This window comes from Electrona antarctica, assembly GCF_951216825.1.
Source record: "Electrona antarctica genome assembly, chromosome: 12".
Taxonomy (NCBI): domain Eukaryota; kingdom Metazoa; phylum Chordata; class Actinopteri; order Myctophiformes; family Myctophidae; genus Electrona; species Electrona antarctica.
In genome coordinates, this window is record NC_136793.1 from 49,175,971 (window position 1) to 49,193,379 (window position 17,409).

The 17,409-nt window shown below is 41.3% G+C and overlaps 1 protein-coding gene across 2 annotated transcripts; it reads left to right on the top strand.

Moving 5' to 3' along the window:
• Positions 1-508: 508 nt before the first annotated feature.
• gins4 (GINS complex subunit 4 (Sld5 homolog)) lies at positions 509-13,724 on the top strand. 2 transcript variants are annotated; one of them, XM_079516482.1, is made up of 9 exons: positions 509-633; positions 725-827; positions 4,027-4,113; positions 8,054-8,167; positions 8,530-8,627; positions 8,806-8,894; positions 9,048-9,138; positions 9,968-10,072; positions 11,678-13,724. In XM_079516482.1, exons 2-8 carry the CDS (start codon positions 732-734, stop codon positions 10,062-10,064), a joined length of 672 nt encoding a protein of 223 aa, XP_079372608.1. In that variant the 5' UTR covers positions 509-633; positions 725-731; the 3' UTR covers positions 10,065-10,072; positions 11,678-13,724. The 2 variants fall into 2 exon arrangements, 1 of the variants encoding a protein (XP_079372608.1); XR_013791284.1 differs by having other exon boundaries at positions 518-827; positions 11,678-12,562; positions 13,101-13,724.
• The last annotated feature ends 3,685 nt before the right edge of the window (positions 13,725-17,409 follow it).

A 17,409-nucleotide genomic window follows, 5' to 3' on the forward strand; every position in this document is an offset into this window, starting at 1 on the left:
GGTAGGGTAGTCTCACACTGCAAATTCATTTTTGCTGGATGTGTGTGTGTGTGTGTGTGTGTGTGTGTGTGTATACATTTATTTGAAATTATGAAACGTAAAAAACCCGCTAATCATAAACCTATTGTGTTAAAAATGTTTAGTGCACTTTTTCAGGATTTTTCTTTTTAATGAAGTGTGTGTACCGTGTCAAAGAAAGAATAGTATGTGGAACGATTACAGTACTTGTAAAGTAGTATCATAGAAAATAGCGGATTAATTATTGGCAAATTGAATCTTTACGAAAGTTTTTATTATTATTATTATTATTATTATTATTATTATTATTATTATCATTATCATTATCATTATTATTATTATTATTATTATTATTATTATTATTGTTTTTTTCCTTTTCTTTTTTCCTTTACACTACAGTTTATGGTTCGATATTCCAGAGCCTCTGGTTCGATCAATGCAACATGCGCACTTATGCGCATTTTGATTCTCACGAAGCTACTGTTTTTGTGGCGCGAGTATCAACCGGAACCAGGAAGCCGTGCTTCTGCTGCTTTCTGCAATGCATGTTTACAGTTAGAGCTAGTATTCACTGTAGCCTTGGATTTGGCGATACTATTATATTTATAGCGCGTTGTAAGGTTATATATAAACTAAAGTAAATCCACCAGCTGTCTTAACCACACCTGTTTATTTAGTATATATATGTTTTTTTGTCTGCACACAGTGTAAATATGTCGGACGTTTTGTCTGACGCTGGCAGCGACTCCAGCGGCCGTCAGGATGAGGACGTGATGACCCCCGCAGAGCTGATCGCTAAACTAGAAGAGGTACATTCTTTACTTTTCCCCACCTGTCATTGAAACGATCCTTTATCTGTCATTAAATGATCCTTGTTTACTTACCCCGCCACCACCTCGCCTAGTGGTAGGTAAGAAAGCTGCAAGAGTGAGTCGTGAGTGTTTGAAGTTTAGAGCAGTGGTTCTGAATCTCAACCTGTGAGTTGGCTACATGATTTTGGGGGGTCCCCAGTTTTTATCATGTGCCCTCGGGTACCGACGTCCCAAATACATGATACAAACTACTAGGGTCGAGGGTCCCGAAAGTGGCTGGGGGGGTAGCCGCAATTTGCAACTCTAGATTTTTTTATAATGGGATGAATCTAGAGTTGCAATACCCTCCATTGACTCCCCACTCATCATTTTGCGTTTGCGATCTGCTCGTCTTAAACGACGTTAAACTCACCAACATTGCAGCTGTTGTCCAAGCTTGAATTATTCTCTTTCAATCTGCAAAGCTTGTTTTTCATAAAAATCCCCCGTAGACATGTTATGAGCTACTTTATGTCAAGAAGAAGAAATGTTGGAGTTTGGAAGCGCTCGTTTGTATTAAGGGGTCGCGCTGCTGCCTCCTGCATTATGTGCAAATGCGAAACAGATGCATGCAGAGACGTTCAGGGACTTACGACAAGCGCTTCCAAACTCCAGCACTTAGAAAAAGAATCACTTGCACAGAATGTCTTGACAGAAAGTAGCTCATAACATGTCTACGGGGGATTTTTATGAAAAACAAGCTTTGCAGATTGAAAGAGAATAATTCAAGCTTGGACTACAGCTGCAATGTTGGTGAGTTTAACGATGTTTAAGACGAGCAGATCGCAAACGCAAAATGATGAGTGGGGAGTCAATGGAGGGTATTGCAACTGCCAACTCTAGATTCATCCCATTATAAAAAAATCTAGAGTTGCAAATTGCGGCTACTGGGGGGGGGGGGGATAATAAGACAAGATCCTTTTTAATAAATACACAATAGATATACATGCCTGAAATGCACACATTTGCACCTTCCACTGTTCGGGCACCCTAGTTTCCGGACAGACTCCCAATACAGAAAAGGTAAACTAAATGTTAAGTTTTTACACAGCAACTACTGGACTATCTCTCTATCTGTCTATATCAAACTACACGCAGCATAATTCTGAACCACTTTGCTTAACATCAAACTGTAACTCACACCCACACACACACACACACACACACACACACACACACACACACACACACACCCACGCACTGAATCAGTGACAAAGATCATTATCGCCAGTGCAGTGACTCTATGGCACACCTGTCACAATTTCCCCAGGATGTTTTTTTGGCTTTTCACATTGATTGATTGATTGATTGAAAATTTTATTAACAGTTTGCAGAATTACAGTACATTTCAAGCACAAACAAAGGCTGTTAACTGTGAGTGGACGACCCAATTAAGCATTACACTTGTTTACAACAGGGTCCACCATGTTCAATTCATCAAAACATTTAGAGACGTACAAATAGATACTTCTATATAGACAAAGAACAGAACAGGAATTCATCATAATGGAGGTAAAAAGGGAAAAGAAACATATACAGTGAGGGGAAAAGGGGGGGGGGGGGGGTGGGGGGGGATTCAGATTTTACAGGGGCCAGTTTCGAATTGCAGCCATCCGTAGGTGCCCTTTGAGAGCGGTTTTGAAGGAGTCAAGGGATTCGCATGTCTTAATGACTGTTGGTAGGGCGTTCCACATTTTGGTGGCATAGGAGCGAAAAGAATTTAGTCCCTTGTTTGTGCCGAATCTGGGTTGTACATGGTTCGTTGCACTCCCTCTGGTGTTGTGGGTGTGGACTTCGTTAACATTAAGGAAGTATCTAGACAGGTACATGGGTATCTTGGTGGAGTATCGAATCTTGTGGACCAGACCCATTGCAAGATGCTGTACTCTGTCGCCGACCCTAAGCCATGCCAGTCTGTCAAAGTGGGCAGGGGTGAGGTGGGTTCGGGGGGTTCGGCCAAGTAGGAGCCTGACATTGTAATATAGATCCTTTGCAACGTGCCAGGTATGTATGGCATCTTTGGAGCAATGTCAAGCCCCCAACAGTTGAGATGTCTGTCCGCACACTGGTCAGGGACAGTGCTGGTCGTGGCGGTCTGACCTGGCCTCCAGTTCTTGGATTATGTTGCTGCACTGATTTCGCAAGATGTCTACTACTTACTACCTACCTACTTTTGCTGCAGGGAAGGCTGCGTCAAGGTGGTCGTCTAGACTAAAGTTAAAAGGCACAAACTCAGTGACATGACAGGGTAAATGCTAAATGGACATGTAAAATGAATGCAAAGATAATGTAGTGCTACAAAGTAACTAGGATACCAGGTAAGCGGGGCACAGTGGCACAGTGGCACACCCTCACAAAATGTGTAGGAACCCTGTATCAGACTGTGGCCGAAGTTGAGGAGTGTGAGTCTACAGTCCTGAGGGTAGGTCATTCTACAAGTCAACTCTAGTATCAGGAGTAGAGGGAGAAAACACTATTAAAAGTCACTTGGAATGTTGGACAGGGAGATGTTACTGTACAGAGGGAAGTTCATACATCTTGTGTTCGCTGATAGAAGTGTACAGGAACAGGTGCAAGGTTAGTAGATAGATACTAGGGATGTGTAAAAGTGTCCAAAATGAAAATCTATTACTATAATTCAATATTTACGATTAATCGATCGTCAGCGGGGGTGGCTGTTTTTATTACTGGAAATAAAGGTAATGGGTCGCACACACCAAGACTGCATTTTAGTTTTTATTCTTGCATGATGGATCGAAGACTCAGGCTAATGATAACAGATATCAATACCAATAATGCAGGCACACTTTGGTAGGCCTGTAAGGTTCAAGGTTTTTATTAAAACTGTAGCACTGTAGCACTGTACTCAACTGTAGCACTGTACTCAACATTGCACATATAGCATTCAAGTATTATATATTTTGTTTTAAAGTTTTTGATTTTGATCCTATTAACGATTAATCGTTTAATCAGAGTATCAGACCCATCCCAAGTAGATACTGTCCTGCAGGTACAGGTTTACTTTGAGCTTTGTTTAAAGTCACTGTAATGTCTTTAAACAGTCACTGTAATGTCTGTTTCCCTGCACAGGCTTGGCTGAATGAGAAGTTCTCTGAGGTTTGGTTAAACTCACTGTAATATCCATTTCCCTGCACAGGCTTGGCTGAATGAGAAGTTCTCTCCGGAGTTGCTGGAGAACAAATCTGAGCTGGTGGAGTGCGTGATGGAACAGCTAACTCATATGGTAAATGTAACCGTATACTGTACAGCCCCCTCCTCTGAGTTACAGTATATAGTATGTATAATGTCTGTTGTTACCCAGCTCTGTTCTGCACATTTGCATTCTTGTATACACCAAAGTTCCAAAAAGGCCCAGACCGCTGGCGTAGTGGTCGTGGGTTCGAGTCCCGATCCCAAGTTAACGGCCTTTGCTGCGTGTCACTCCCCATCAATCACCATTTCTTGTCAGCCTAACTGTCCTATCCATAATATAGGCATAAAAGCTCCCAAGAAATCTTAAAAAAACCCACACAAAAACCCAGATAGAGATATTATATGTATGTATGTGTATATACAGTACTTTCCTGAAATCTACAAAATCTAAAGCTTATAAGTAATTTTCTTTTGTTAAAGTACATCTTTATTAGCTCAGTTCTATTGCTTGACTGTCATTTACTGTTGTAACCAGTGATGTAAATAGGTTTTCAATGTAATGGGTCCCGGGACCCAGGGGTGGTCTTTTAGATGGGTCCCAGGGACATTCCAACATCGTTAGAGTACAGTACGGAGTACAGTATTGCATCCCAAGATCCCCAGAGGGTGACAGGATTGCGTCATTTCTCAATTTAGTGAGTCTAAAGCCCAAACCACACCAAAGGGTCGAGACTGGACAAGGCGGTTTTCAAGGTCAACCACACTAATGCAACTCATTGAGTTGCAATGAGTTGCATTTGTGTGGTTGATCTTAAAAACGTTTTTGTCCCAAGGTGTGGTTTGTACTTTAAGGATGCAGGATGCAGGCTATTTGCATCACTGTGTAACATATCAGATATAGTAGAACAACATCTGTTGAGGAAGATGTTTATGCAGCCAAAGGTACAGCTGTGTTTAACGATGAACTGCAACAACAGCAAGTGTACAACATACATAGAGGTCTGAAGACTCGTGATGCTGCAGTCCGGTTATTTTTACTGGCCATGTTTTGAACCCACAGACCCGTCCTAGTGCATTTGATTTATGAGAGCATCACGAGTCTTCACAACCTTTACAAAACATACATTAATCACTTTAGCCCTATTGGCTAATGGCTATTTGAAAATAGCCTACCGTATCTACAAGCTCACAATGTGTTGCATCGCGAGCTTGTAGATCTGCTATTTTCAAAAGATCTTTATACATTTGAAAACTTGAAACGGGACATTCTGCATAATGAGTACTTTTACTTTCGGTACATTAGTACATTTTGATTTTGTACTTTTACTCAAGTACATTTTGAATTACACAAGTAAAAAAAAGTCAGGACTTGCACTATTATTACGAGTATTTCTATATTGCAGTATTGATACTTTTACTTGAGTAAAAATTGTGAATATTCAATTCAATTCAAAATGTATTCAAGACACTCACAAGGCGGGTCCATAGTGCAGAACACATAAAACATATAGACAAAAGAATAAACAAAAAACAATAAATAAACAAACAAGGGGGACATACGTAGGCAGGACATCAGCCTTATCTCTACATACAGGCTAGAGCGCCAGTGGCTCCATAGCTTAGATGACATCATATCCACTTAGACATCTACAATACCCTTACTTTAAAATACCAAAGATCTTCAACGAGGTTGGACGGAGGTCTTTCTGTTATAAAGCCCCATTTGATTGGAATAATCTTCCTCTATCTCTTAGATCGATTGCATCCTGACCATCCATGACCTTGACTCACCTTGTTTATGCTTTTGAAGTATCAGTTATAGCACATTCACCGTATTTAACTCGTATTTGCACTTTCATACCTCTGTTGCTTAACAGCTGATGATGTGGTGGGTGGTTGGTTGGGTGGGTGGGAGAGGCTGAGCAAGCTGTCTGTGTATTTATGTATGTATGTATGTATCTGTATATATTGTCTGTATCTGTGTACTGTACGTTTTATGTATCTTGTTCGTGTGTTACGGGTCCCCCTCTAAAATGAGATGCTGCATTTTTAACTACTTAATTTTATAGCAAAAGGCCGATGCACACCTCAAAAGGCTAGTGACAGGTGCGTAGGGCAATAGAGCTTATATTAAAAAGGGTATCTTTGAAAAACAAAGAAGAGGTCCCGCACACTGTCAGACACTTGCCAAAAGAATTGTTCTTTACGATAAAGAGCAACATTTTTTTTGCACTTGTTATGTTTACTTGAATCCTGAATCCTCACATCCCTATTCTGAGGAGAACTTTAGCAAAAGATTGCAGCTTGCAACGGCGGTGCCAGAGCCGGGCCTGGCAGCCTCAGTTGCAAATTCTGCCCCCCTCAGTTTTATGTACATATTGTTTTATAAAAAATGATGTGCCCCCTTGCCATTTACAACTCCCCCCTCAGTCATTTCATCCAGGAGTCGAGTCTGCTACAAGCTCGCAAGGCCTCACAGTGCTAGGCATTGTGTGCTTGTAGATCAGATATTTTAGGCAAAGACGTGTGTGATATGCTATGATTCATAATACACCACACGTGAAAGGTCAACTTTACTGAGTATTGATGGTTTAAATCAGGGGTCCTCAACTAGAAATGCTGAAGGTCCACTAATATTTTTTGAAAAAGACTAAGGTCCGGTCCCATGAGCGCGGCGCGGGCCACGCAGCGGCCAGTGGAGAGCGGGGCTCTATGCCTGTTTAGTACAGTCACACCAAGGCAAGCTTATACAAATCGGATCCCCTCCCAACCAACCAATACTGGGGTGCAGAGTATGGAAATAGAATGTTTCACAAATATTCCCCTCCAAAAATGCACAGCAAATTAGAGGTATTGTGTTGAGGCACAAAGAACAAAAAAAAGGGTCCAGGGTCCACAGAGAGGTGGATTCACGGTCGTGGTCCGCAGCACGGTCGTGGACCGCGGTCCGTCTATTGAGGACCCCTGGTTTAAATGGTTAAATGTCAGAAAATACACATAACATGAATCCAACAAATATGAAATCTATGAAAAAGTTAGATTTTATACAATATGTGAGGGTCCCTGCTTCATCTCACTCTCCGCTGGGTCCGGCTGAAAAACATTGAAGACCCCTGATGTAGAAGAATAGCTATGTCAGATTCATACCAGCCGAAACACCAGCATCCCATTCTATCAGCTTTTCAGGGTAGCATAGAGTACGTATAGAGTAGATGTGATTACTAGGGACTTTTGAGTTAGACATGACATGATAAGCAGAACAGAAAGCATCATTAGCCAAGCTATAGCTAAAAACGTGACATACAGTATGCATCATTAGCTGCATCATGCATGCATGCATCCATCTATTTGTGTAAGCTGTCCATTAAGTGCATATGGGACACTTATGTAACACAAATGTACAGTATGGATGTCAAATATAGTCCAGACTTTTTGGTTCTGGTCAATTTCATAATTCAGTTGCCTCCTGAATTGTAAGCTTTGTAAAATGGAACTGGTAGGGTAGTCTCACACTGCAAATTCATTTTTGCTGGATGTGTGTGTGTGTGTGTGTGTGTGTGTGTGTATACATTTATTTGAAATTATGAAACGTAAAAAACCCGCTAATCATAAACCTATTGTGTTAAAAATGTTTAGTGCACTTTTTCAGGATTTTTATTTTTAATGAAGTGTGTGTACCGTGTCAAAGAAAGAATAGTATGTGGAACGATTACAGTACTTGTAAAGTAGTATCATAGTATCTTGTTCGTGTGTTACGGGTCCCCCTCTAAAATGAGATGCTGCATCTCAAGAGGCTATTCCTTCAATTAAATCTGAAACAGACCTAACGGCCTAACAGAGCTCTTAGCAGGATTAGAAAGTGCTACAAGTCTGTTAACCTTCACATAAATCTATACATTTGATCAGGTTTCGTAACACAGCAGGGTACATTTCTTTCCACAAACATTTGGCTGGCACTACATCATCTTGGGGCTTTGTGCAGCTTTGGATACTTTTTCCACCACTGAGCTTCACAACCTTTCCCTTCACAGGAGGCCAACCTGCAGCGGACGAGGAAAGGCGACATGAAGGCGAGCGTGCATCGCATGGAGATAGACAGGATACGCTTTGTCCTCAGCAGCTATTTGCGCTCTCGCCTGCAAAAGGTCAGCCCTGCCAGTGACTCAAAACATTTCATGAGGCCTCGAGGGTGCAGACAACCAAATAATACTTGCATGAGCTCCTGCCTGTAGATTATTGCGGTTTCTCTTTTTCTCTGTCATCAGCAAAAAAAAACTTATTTCCAAGCTATTTCAGATTTATCAAAAATGAATTTTAATTTTAACTGGCACTTGACTTGACTAATAAGCACCATCTTCGTTGTTTGCACGTTCTAATAACCTTAACTGTTGCAAGAGACATCGTACCCGTAGCTACATAACTGAGAGAGACAAATTCAGAAAAGCAAGAATGCTGCTATATACAGCAAATTGTTAATGCCATCTGTGAAAACCTGAATTTAATTTAGATTGAGAAGTTCTTCCCTCATGTCCTTGAGAAAGAGAAGTCTCGAGCCCAGGGAGATCCATCATTCCTTTCGCCTGAAGAGTTTGCCTTTGCCAAAGAGTGAGTGTAATTTCATTTTTCATTATGATGGGAAGAGGAGAAAGAAGGGATAGATAGCTGTGTGTTTGCTAGAGGTGTTTTACCCCTTCTACGTTATTGTTTATTTATTTCATGTTTTCCTGATGCTCTGCATAAAGCATAAACGTTTCTTTTTTCCTTTCTTTTTTTTTCTGTGCAGATACTTTGCGAACACAGAAACCTACCTGAAGGCTGTAGCTCTGAAACACATGCCACCCAACCTACAGTCAGTGGACATGCAGAAAGCAGGTAAAGGCTTTCTATCTGTAATAGAACATGGATGAATATCACATTGCAGATAGATACTTTATTGACCCAGAAGGAAATTGCTTTAAAATGCGTGTTGGATGTCGCATGCATTTTCGTTTATTTTAAATGGGGTTTTATTCGATATTCCCCCAGTTCCCGAGCCCTGCTTGGACTCCTTTGTGTTCTTGCGAGTCAAGGAGAGACAGGACAACATCATGGTGGAGCCTGAAACAGACGACCAGAGGTAGGGTCATCTCCTTCATCGTCTCGCGTTCCGTTGATATTTCACCAGGCATTTTGCACTGTTATCTAGGCCAGGGGTGTTCAGTTACACGGCCTGGAGGCCCAAGGCTATTTTAAGGTTTCGTCACAGCCCCGACACTACACGTTCACTTTCTGACTTCACTGCTTTTAAAGCAGAGAGTGTAGAACAAAGTGTTATGATATTAGCCCATGCACAGTACATCTTAGTCTATGTACTTGAGATACAGTGTACGTGATATGTATTGTGTACTGCCGGTACTGTAGCATACTTTATAGATAGGCTACGAGAGACATCTCGGCGGCAGCAAGGTCAGCCTTGCTGCAGTAGGCACGTTCTTCTGTCTCATATCTTATTGTTACGTCATTATGATCCAGCACTATATATGTTTCCTGTTTGTGTAATAAAACTTTGTGAACCTTAGCGTGATACTGTCTCGTGTCTCGTTAATTTGTTCTCCCGGGTACCCGCCGGCCGCTGCCGCAGTCGCCGTACCAAAGCAATACTTCAACAGGATTGTCACACACCACCCAGCCTGCACACACTACCTGTCTGTCAGAACCAGACAAGGGTCCAGTATTTAGATTACAACACAAAGTAATCATGAAATCAGCTGTTGTAGTGTTCATTCACGTTGTTGGAATGAAAACCTGAATACAGTCCATGACACGCAATTTCTTGCCCCACCACCGGTTAAGATACAGTACAGTAGGTGGCAGTGTTAACCTTCATGCATTCTCGTATCTGGAGATTTCTGAATAACAATTGACTTATTAACATTGTCCACTTTCAAAACGGTTTGTGTCCCCAGAGAGTATGTGGTAGATCTCGAGGAGGGCTCCCAGCATCTGATGCGGTACAAAACCATAGCACCACTGGTGTCGAGTGGAGCCGTGCAGTTGATTTAACTGTGGAGGTAGGTAAAAGGCAATCTTCTCACATCCTGTAAAACCTTATTTTGAAATTCATTTAAATGGCTAGTAGTAATGGCTGTGGCTCAGGAGGTAGTGCGGTCATTTGGGAACAGGACATTTCACGGTTTAATCATGGCTTAAGGCAGTTGTCCCCAAACCTTTTAGCTCAAGTCCCAAAAGAGAAATTATACGTTTGCCTGGGACACAAACTACAGCATATCTACAAGCTCACAACGTGGCGCGATCGGCTATTTTCACTACTCATTTAAAATGTTTTATTCATATAATTTCTATGTTTTACATTTTTTTATTTTTTATTTAAAAAACAATCGTGGAAGAAATGGGATTAGTCGTGACCCATAAAAATTGGACTGTGATCCACAAATGTTTTGGAAAGAGTAGGATATGGTCAATCAGTATGCTTTACATGACGTGTCTGACTGAGGCTTCACATGGCAGATGTGTCTGGTTTCTGGTAGGACCTTTGCAGATGCTGTCACGTACCTCTGTGATGGAATGAAGGGTTGCAGATGCCTTAGAAAATGTTGCATAATTTGAGGAAAACTAAGCAAGCTCCAGTGCTCCATATTACCACAAGGAGATGCACAAAACTACAGACTACAGTCCCTTCCTTGTTTATATGTTTGCTGTAGGCAAGTGGTAGACAGACAGTCTGAACATTCATGAGTCACAATGTCCTGAGAGGCACAGTGTGATGCATCGTTCGACACTCAAAGCATAAACTGACCTTTTGTGGCGAAGTGTCCTTGAGCAAGACACTGAGCACCAACTTCTCCCCGGGTGATATTCAGTAGTTGTCCACTGCCCATAACAGTTAGCCTTTCTAGTCTGGCTTGGCCAGACTGCGTAGATATTAGTTTCTTAGACTCTCTGTGTGGAGGGGGAAAAAATGCCTCCGGTGATAAACACACTCCATATTTACATACCGGTTCCTGATTGGTGCACCCCAACTTCGGGGGCAGTGCAATCCAATCATAGCTCTGTTTACAAAATGCTGTACCACCTCCAACTGTATATAAGTTCCCCATTTTTAACTGTTTTTATTGTATTTTGAGTTTTTGACACTTGCTTTGGCAATGTAAAGTTGTAAACGTATGTTTTCTCATGCCAATAAAGCTCCTTTGGATTGAAATCCAATCACAACGGAGCGGGGCCAGACTAATCTTCTGCCGATGGCAATTTTGTTTTGCACTGGCATATTCATCTGGTCTTCCAGATTCCAGCCTAGTGCTTTTCTGAGTACTCGAAGTCACTTTACAGCAACAAGCTAACTTTATGGAGTGTTGAGATGTCAGAACAGGCCACCGTGGGTCAGACTGACTCGACACCGGGCACTGCACTGCCTTGAAGTCGGTGGGGAGAGCGGTTCTCAAGTTACGTGCATTACAGACGTACACACGTACAGAGACGTGATGCATTTATAGATGGAAAAAAGGTTAGAAATTATTAAAGTAAAAAAAAAAAGATTAGGTAGGGAATGCGAAGATGGGTTTCGAGTGGTTTAAATGTGTTGGGGCAGCTTTATTACACATTGTTACGATTACGAGTTCACACATTTTCCCGCTTTTTGTTTTCCTTTATTTCAGGTCCTTGGGAATCGATGGGAATCTATTATCCAACACGTTATTACAATTATTGGATATAGCACACACTCATTTATGTCGGGAGGAATCATCTGAGCTTAAAAAACTCTGAACTGTGAGCCTGACCTTTTGTCTTATGAGAGCTCTGTGTGGAGGACACCCCATCACCCTCTCTTCAGCATCTTTATGAGAGCTCTGTGTGGAGGACACCCCATCACCCTCTCTTCAGCATCTTTATGAGAGCTCTGTGTGGAGGACACCCCATCACCCTCTCTTCAGCATCTTTATGAGAGCTCTGTGTGGAGGACACCCCATCACCCTCTCTTCAGCATCTTTATGGAGGCTGACATTTGAGACGACATTAAAAGAGACTTGTTTTCACGAATGCAAGAAATGGGGACTTATGGACAAAGTTGACTGAAGTATTGGCTCTCCAGCAGTTATTGCTACAAGTCAATGCAGGGGATGTTACACTGCGTCTTTGGCAAGCAAAGAATTTCAGAAGTGAATTGATGTAGAACAAGTTAAATATGGGTACAATCAATAAGGATAGCATATCATAGACAGTTTCTCAATGCTAGAGTTTGATGTGCCTTGGTGTTATGTTATCCTGATCCAATCTGTTCCAGTCTTATTGGATCTGCCATCTTGGCATATTAAAGCGGTGGTTTTCAACCTTTTCAGGCCGCGGACCCCCCCAAAATAATAATACAAATCACACTTGTATGAATTGAGGGGTGCTCTTATCATCATATATCATCATACATCACATTCCGTGCTCAGCCAATCAAATCATCACATTCTACTCTACAATCATATTCCGTGCTCAAACGGACATACGGACAAAGCTGTGCATAGGAGGGGCTAGTGCCCCTCAAAACCTGGGGAGTAGGGACCTCCCAAAATAACATATTTGAACTGGGGACCCTCCACCCTGAGAAGCACTTGGAATTGTATGAGTTGTTTGACTGGTTCACACACATAAATATAGATTATTGTGAAAATAGCAGATCTACAAGCTCGCAACGCCTAGCGTTGCGAGCTTGTAGATCAGTTATTTTCTGCCTCTTATATTATTTTTTCTATTTTTTTAGAAAGAGTTGTAAGATAAAATAAATAAAAAACTTAAACTTTGTTAAAAGAAGTCAAATGTATTTGGCCTAATGGTGTTTTTATCAGCTTGCAGAGCTGATCAATGATCAGACTTTCTAGTCTAGTCACGTGGTCTAGTAGTAGCCATGTAGTGGCGAGAATTTCATGATTTCCTGGCCTCTAATCTAAGCCAATGGGATATAGCCCTGTATGGCCAATGGGATATTTCTGGCTAGCCTCGGTCCCAGGCTTACTCATCTGTGAAGAGAAAAGCCTGGTCACAATATAAGGCGGAGAGTGCATAGGCGGAAATGTCGGCCGGAACATCTGTCAGATGTATTTCCCCCGGATACGATATTTTTCGACCAATCGCAACACTTCATACTTCATACATGGATGTAAACAGATTTGTAAAGCGTCAACGTCATTTCCTTGAGTGGTACCTTTTCGGCCAAATTCCAGCAATGCACTCACTCTTGCCCAGCGTGCATTACGGCTGATTTCCCCCGTCTGCTGGGACACTAAGCCCCACGGCCAATGGGACACTAAGCCCGCTTCCCCCACCGCACCATGACTAAAACTGCAGTTCAAATGCGACTACAGAAAGCCCCACTAAGGTAGAATATGCAAGAGAATGGAATGCAAGCTGATATATAATGACTTGTTTCTTTTCTTTTGGTGTTTTTTATTTTTGGTATTAAAAAGGTCTTAAAAGTCACTTCATCTGGGACCCCTCCGGCCCAAAATCATGTGGGGGTCCCCACCCACAGTTTGAGAACCACTGCTTTAGTTTAAAGGACCATACCAGTGGAGATGCATATGACTGGTTATTTCCTAGCTACTGTAGCTGTACTATTTTCCCGTCAATGGCTTTTGTTAACGTTCCAGACTGGTGGTCTAAGGGGGGGAAGGTACGTAACATTCTAACCATAGGAAAATAAACGAATGGACATGGTGAGTTGGTGTTTATTTGACATTGTGATGGTTTATGGTTAACGGGTACATAAAATAGACAGACCTTTCATTGATCCCTGCAGGGGGTAATTCAGTCGCCAGAGGCAGCACAGCACTTAAGTTACAAATTCAGGGAAAGAAAAAGTACTGTAGCATACAGCAGGTACAGGAAGAGCTGTCACAATTAGACATTTAAGTTGACGATTAATTGTCACACAAATTACTGCGATTAACGATTTTATTGTGTTCTTTGCATTGAACATTGGAACATTACAATTTGTATTTCTGTCATAGACTGCCTTTTAGGATTCTTAATCACAAATTGCACAGGTCAGATATGACAAATAACTTAAATATACCAAAAAATCAAAATCAAAATCAAGACTCATTTAATGTTTTTGTCTTTTCACAAAAAAATACAAACAATGCAGAAATAGTTGATCTACAAGCTTACAAAGTGCCGTGTTGTAAGCTTGTATATCGGTATTTCTGCTATTTCATTTTTTTTTTTAAATAATGAATGGACATATTTCAACATGGAAACGATTGACGATTGTGCAAAAATAATTGCGATTATCTCAAATAATTTTGATTTGGCGATTATGTAATAATTGTGACAGGCCTAGGTACAGGAATAACGATCACAAACGGCACCATCAATAATGTACAAAAGCCTTCACTATTCAGAACAGCAAAACGCAGGGTGGCTTGATGTAAGTACATCCCCAGCCATGACGCTAGTACTGTATGTCGCAGGGACTTTCCCCCAATCCAACACTTGACGCTTGAGTGCCAACAAGCACAGAGGTCATGGAGGCATGGTAACGCCTTGCCAACAAGCACAGAGGTCATAGAGGCATGTTAACGCCTTGCCAACAAGCACAGAGGTCATGGCAGAGGCATGGTAACGCCTTGCCTGCCTCTGATTGGCCTACCGACACTCGAATAGTCTGATGCGAGGTTACTCTGTGGTGGGAAATAATACAAGTAGCCTACGTATATGATACAAGAAAATTGTAACTTGTAACTTTTATTTTTTGTAGAAGAGGCAAACTAATATTGTTTATGCCGTTTGCTTTGATGGATTAATTGATTGAACATGTGTGTTCTAAATATAGTATTTGTGTTGATTATTGTGTAATTTATTTTTATACAGTGTAAACTTGAAACATTATTGTAGTGTAAAAATGTCTCTTTTCCCTTAATCTTTATCCTTTTTAGTATAATAGTATTAGTTTACTATAATTCGGCCTAGTTTAATACACGATAATCAACACTAACTTCATTTAGAACACACCCAAATCAAATCATATAGTACACCGGGTCCGTACGTGTTCAATCAATTATGCAATCAAAGCAAACGATATTAGTTTGCCTCTTCTACAAAAAAAAAACGTACAAGTTAGTTACAATTAAGGCTGCATTCTGTTGCGCGTGCCAAGCTGTCCTTCTCTTGTATTATTTCTCACCACGGAGTAACTAAACCCTTTCAACTGGTGGTCTGTGAAGGTAGTGCATGTGGTCCCTGACTACGCATTTAGTAGGAAAGTGAAGTCTAGTTGAGAAACGGCACACTAAATGATATGATGACACGTCATTGTTACTTGTCGGAGGTCAAGGAATTCCACAGAAAAGGGAGTTCTCTAGAATCTCTAGAAGGTAACAGATTGACCGGTTGAGTCATTATTAGGAAATGTGCTCATATAATCACATGTGTCTGCATATCAGTTATTAGTTAACATTTAACACCGATGTTTAAAGCCCAAACCACACCAAAGGTTCGCTTTGGGAGTGACAAAATATTTTTAAGGTAAACCACACCAATGCTACTCCTTTCAACTCAATGAGTTGCATTGGTGTGGTTTACCTTAAAACCGTTTTCTCCCAACATGACCCTTGGTGTGGTTTGGGCTTAAGAGAAAGGATCTATTCCTATAGGACAAATGGGGATAGGAAAAATGGTCCATTTGTACACTGTCAGAGATACAGACTTGCAAAGGCCAATTTTGACCCCTCTCAAGGAACCCTGAGAGTCCATGGACCCCAGTTTGAGAACCACTGCCTTTTTTGCAGTCCACAAAGCAGCGCAGCTGGCAGCGCCTTCCATCTTGATGTTGCCAGGCAACCAGCTATGCACCGGTGGTCACTGCTCTGCTCTGATCACACACACAGGAGCTGAGGCAGATTCTACAAAATGTCTTCTGAACCTTAAGAGTTTTCCTATATCAGTGGTTCTCAAACCTTTTCATGCCAAGAACCATATCAACATTATGTAACTTAGCTGCCGACCCCCATTTCTAAATATTGTTGTTACAGGGACCCCCGAAGCAAAGATATGAGTTACTTGTACATACAGTAGGTGTCACTTGGCTTTGTTTTTCAGCCTGTTGTCTCACTCACTGCTATAATGTCAATATTTAACTTTACAAACGTTGTAAACTTTAGACTGATGATAGGCTCTTGTGCTTTACCTATAATCCTAGATGATTATTTATGTGCCCTGCTACAGAGCTGACAATGAGGTTATATCTTCCATTCTTCTCTGGAGTCCTGCCTCAGGGCGGACCAGAGGTAGAAAGCTTTTGTTCCCTGATGTCATCGCTAGGGACACATGCTTCAGTAGGCAGGAACTGGGGGTGGCAATGAAGGACCGGTGCTTCATTAGGCAGGAACTGGGGGTGGCAATGAAGGACCGGGAAGTCTGGCGTAGCATTGTGGAATCCATGATCTCGACCGCGGTCGAAAAATGATGATGATGTCTGTGCATTTGATGTATTATTTGTGTTTACCTTGCTTACTGTAAGTGGCTCTGGATTAAGAACGCCCGTTAAAGGCCTAACTTGTAAATTGTATGACTTAAATAGCCGATGCTTAAATCGTCTATCCCCCATCCCACACAAGTAGTTGCAGTCAATGGGCTAAATTTATCAGACCACAGGTATCATATTCAAGTAGTTGTTACATAACCTACTACAGTACAATCTTTTAAATGTTGCACATTGACTGTATCCTGTTGTTTGGTGTCTTTGGAACGGGTTGAAACAGGTTTAACCAGATATCTGCGTAATTGTACTTCCCGTTTCTTGACTCAGTTAAAGAGCTTTTTCTATGTTGCTTAATGAGATGCATCAGATATGAATTACACAATTTGAAGTTCTCATTACTGTGGGAGGATGCTTTTCTTCATACTGAAACAATTGAGTCATAACAGTACGTGTGATACTAGTGCATGCTCCACTAAGGGATAAACGAAATGCGTTTTGATCGAGACCTTAAAGACTGTAATAATGATTGCAATAATGGATTTAACCCTAATGAGTACAGTGAGCAAGAAAACATTCCCGGAATCTCTGCTGTTATCTGCATGCCAGCCGTGTCATGCAGGCTCACTGTTAAAACCAGTGGAGTGTGCTACGTGCTACTTGACACGGCACTGCCCTTTCATTTAGCCATCTGACGAGCCTGATTAGTCTAAGGCATACCGGTGTGCTGAGAAACACATGAGACTGTTTGCCTCTCCATTACATAATATAATTGAATAATGTCATGACTGTTTCACATTATGTTAATTTAAAGGTGCATAAGTCGTCTATTCACAGCTTCAGCCTGATGTTGTACATAAACACAATTTTGTCTTTGTTTACATTGTCCTGTTTTACATTATTTCCAAAGTGAAGTCATTACATTAT

What these genes read in the sequence shown, in the direction of transcription:
- gins4 (XM_079516482.1), top strand. Translation starts at nt 732, where the DNA reads ATGTCGGACGTTTTGTCTGACGCTGGCAGCGACTCCAGCGGCCGTCAG. An exon ending in GAGTTTGCCTTTGCCAAAGA is followed by an intron (nt 8,628 to 8,805) that starts GTGAGTGTAATT and finishes TTTTCTGTGCAG; the next exon opens with ATACTTTGCGAACACAGAAA. An exon ending in AGTGGACATGCAGAAAGCAG is followed by an intron (nt 8,895 to 9,047) that starts GTAAAGGCTTTC and finishes ATATTCCCCCAG; the next exon opens with TTCCCGAGCCCTGCTTGGAC.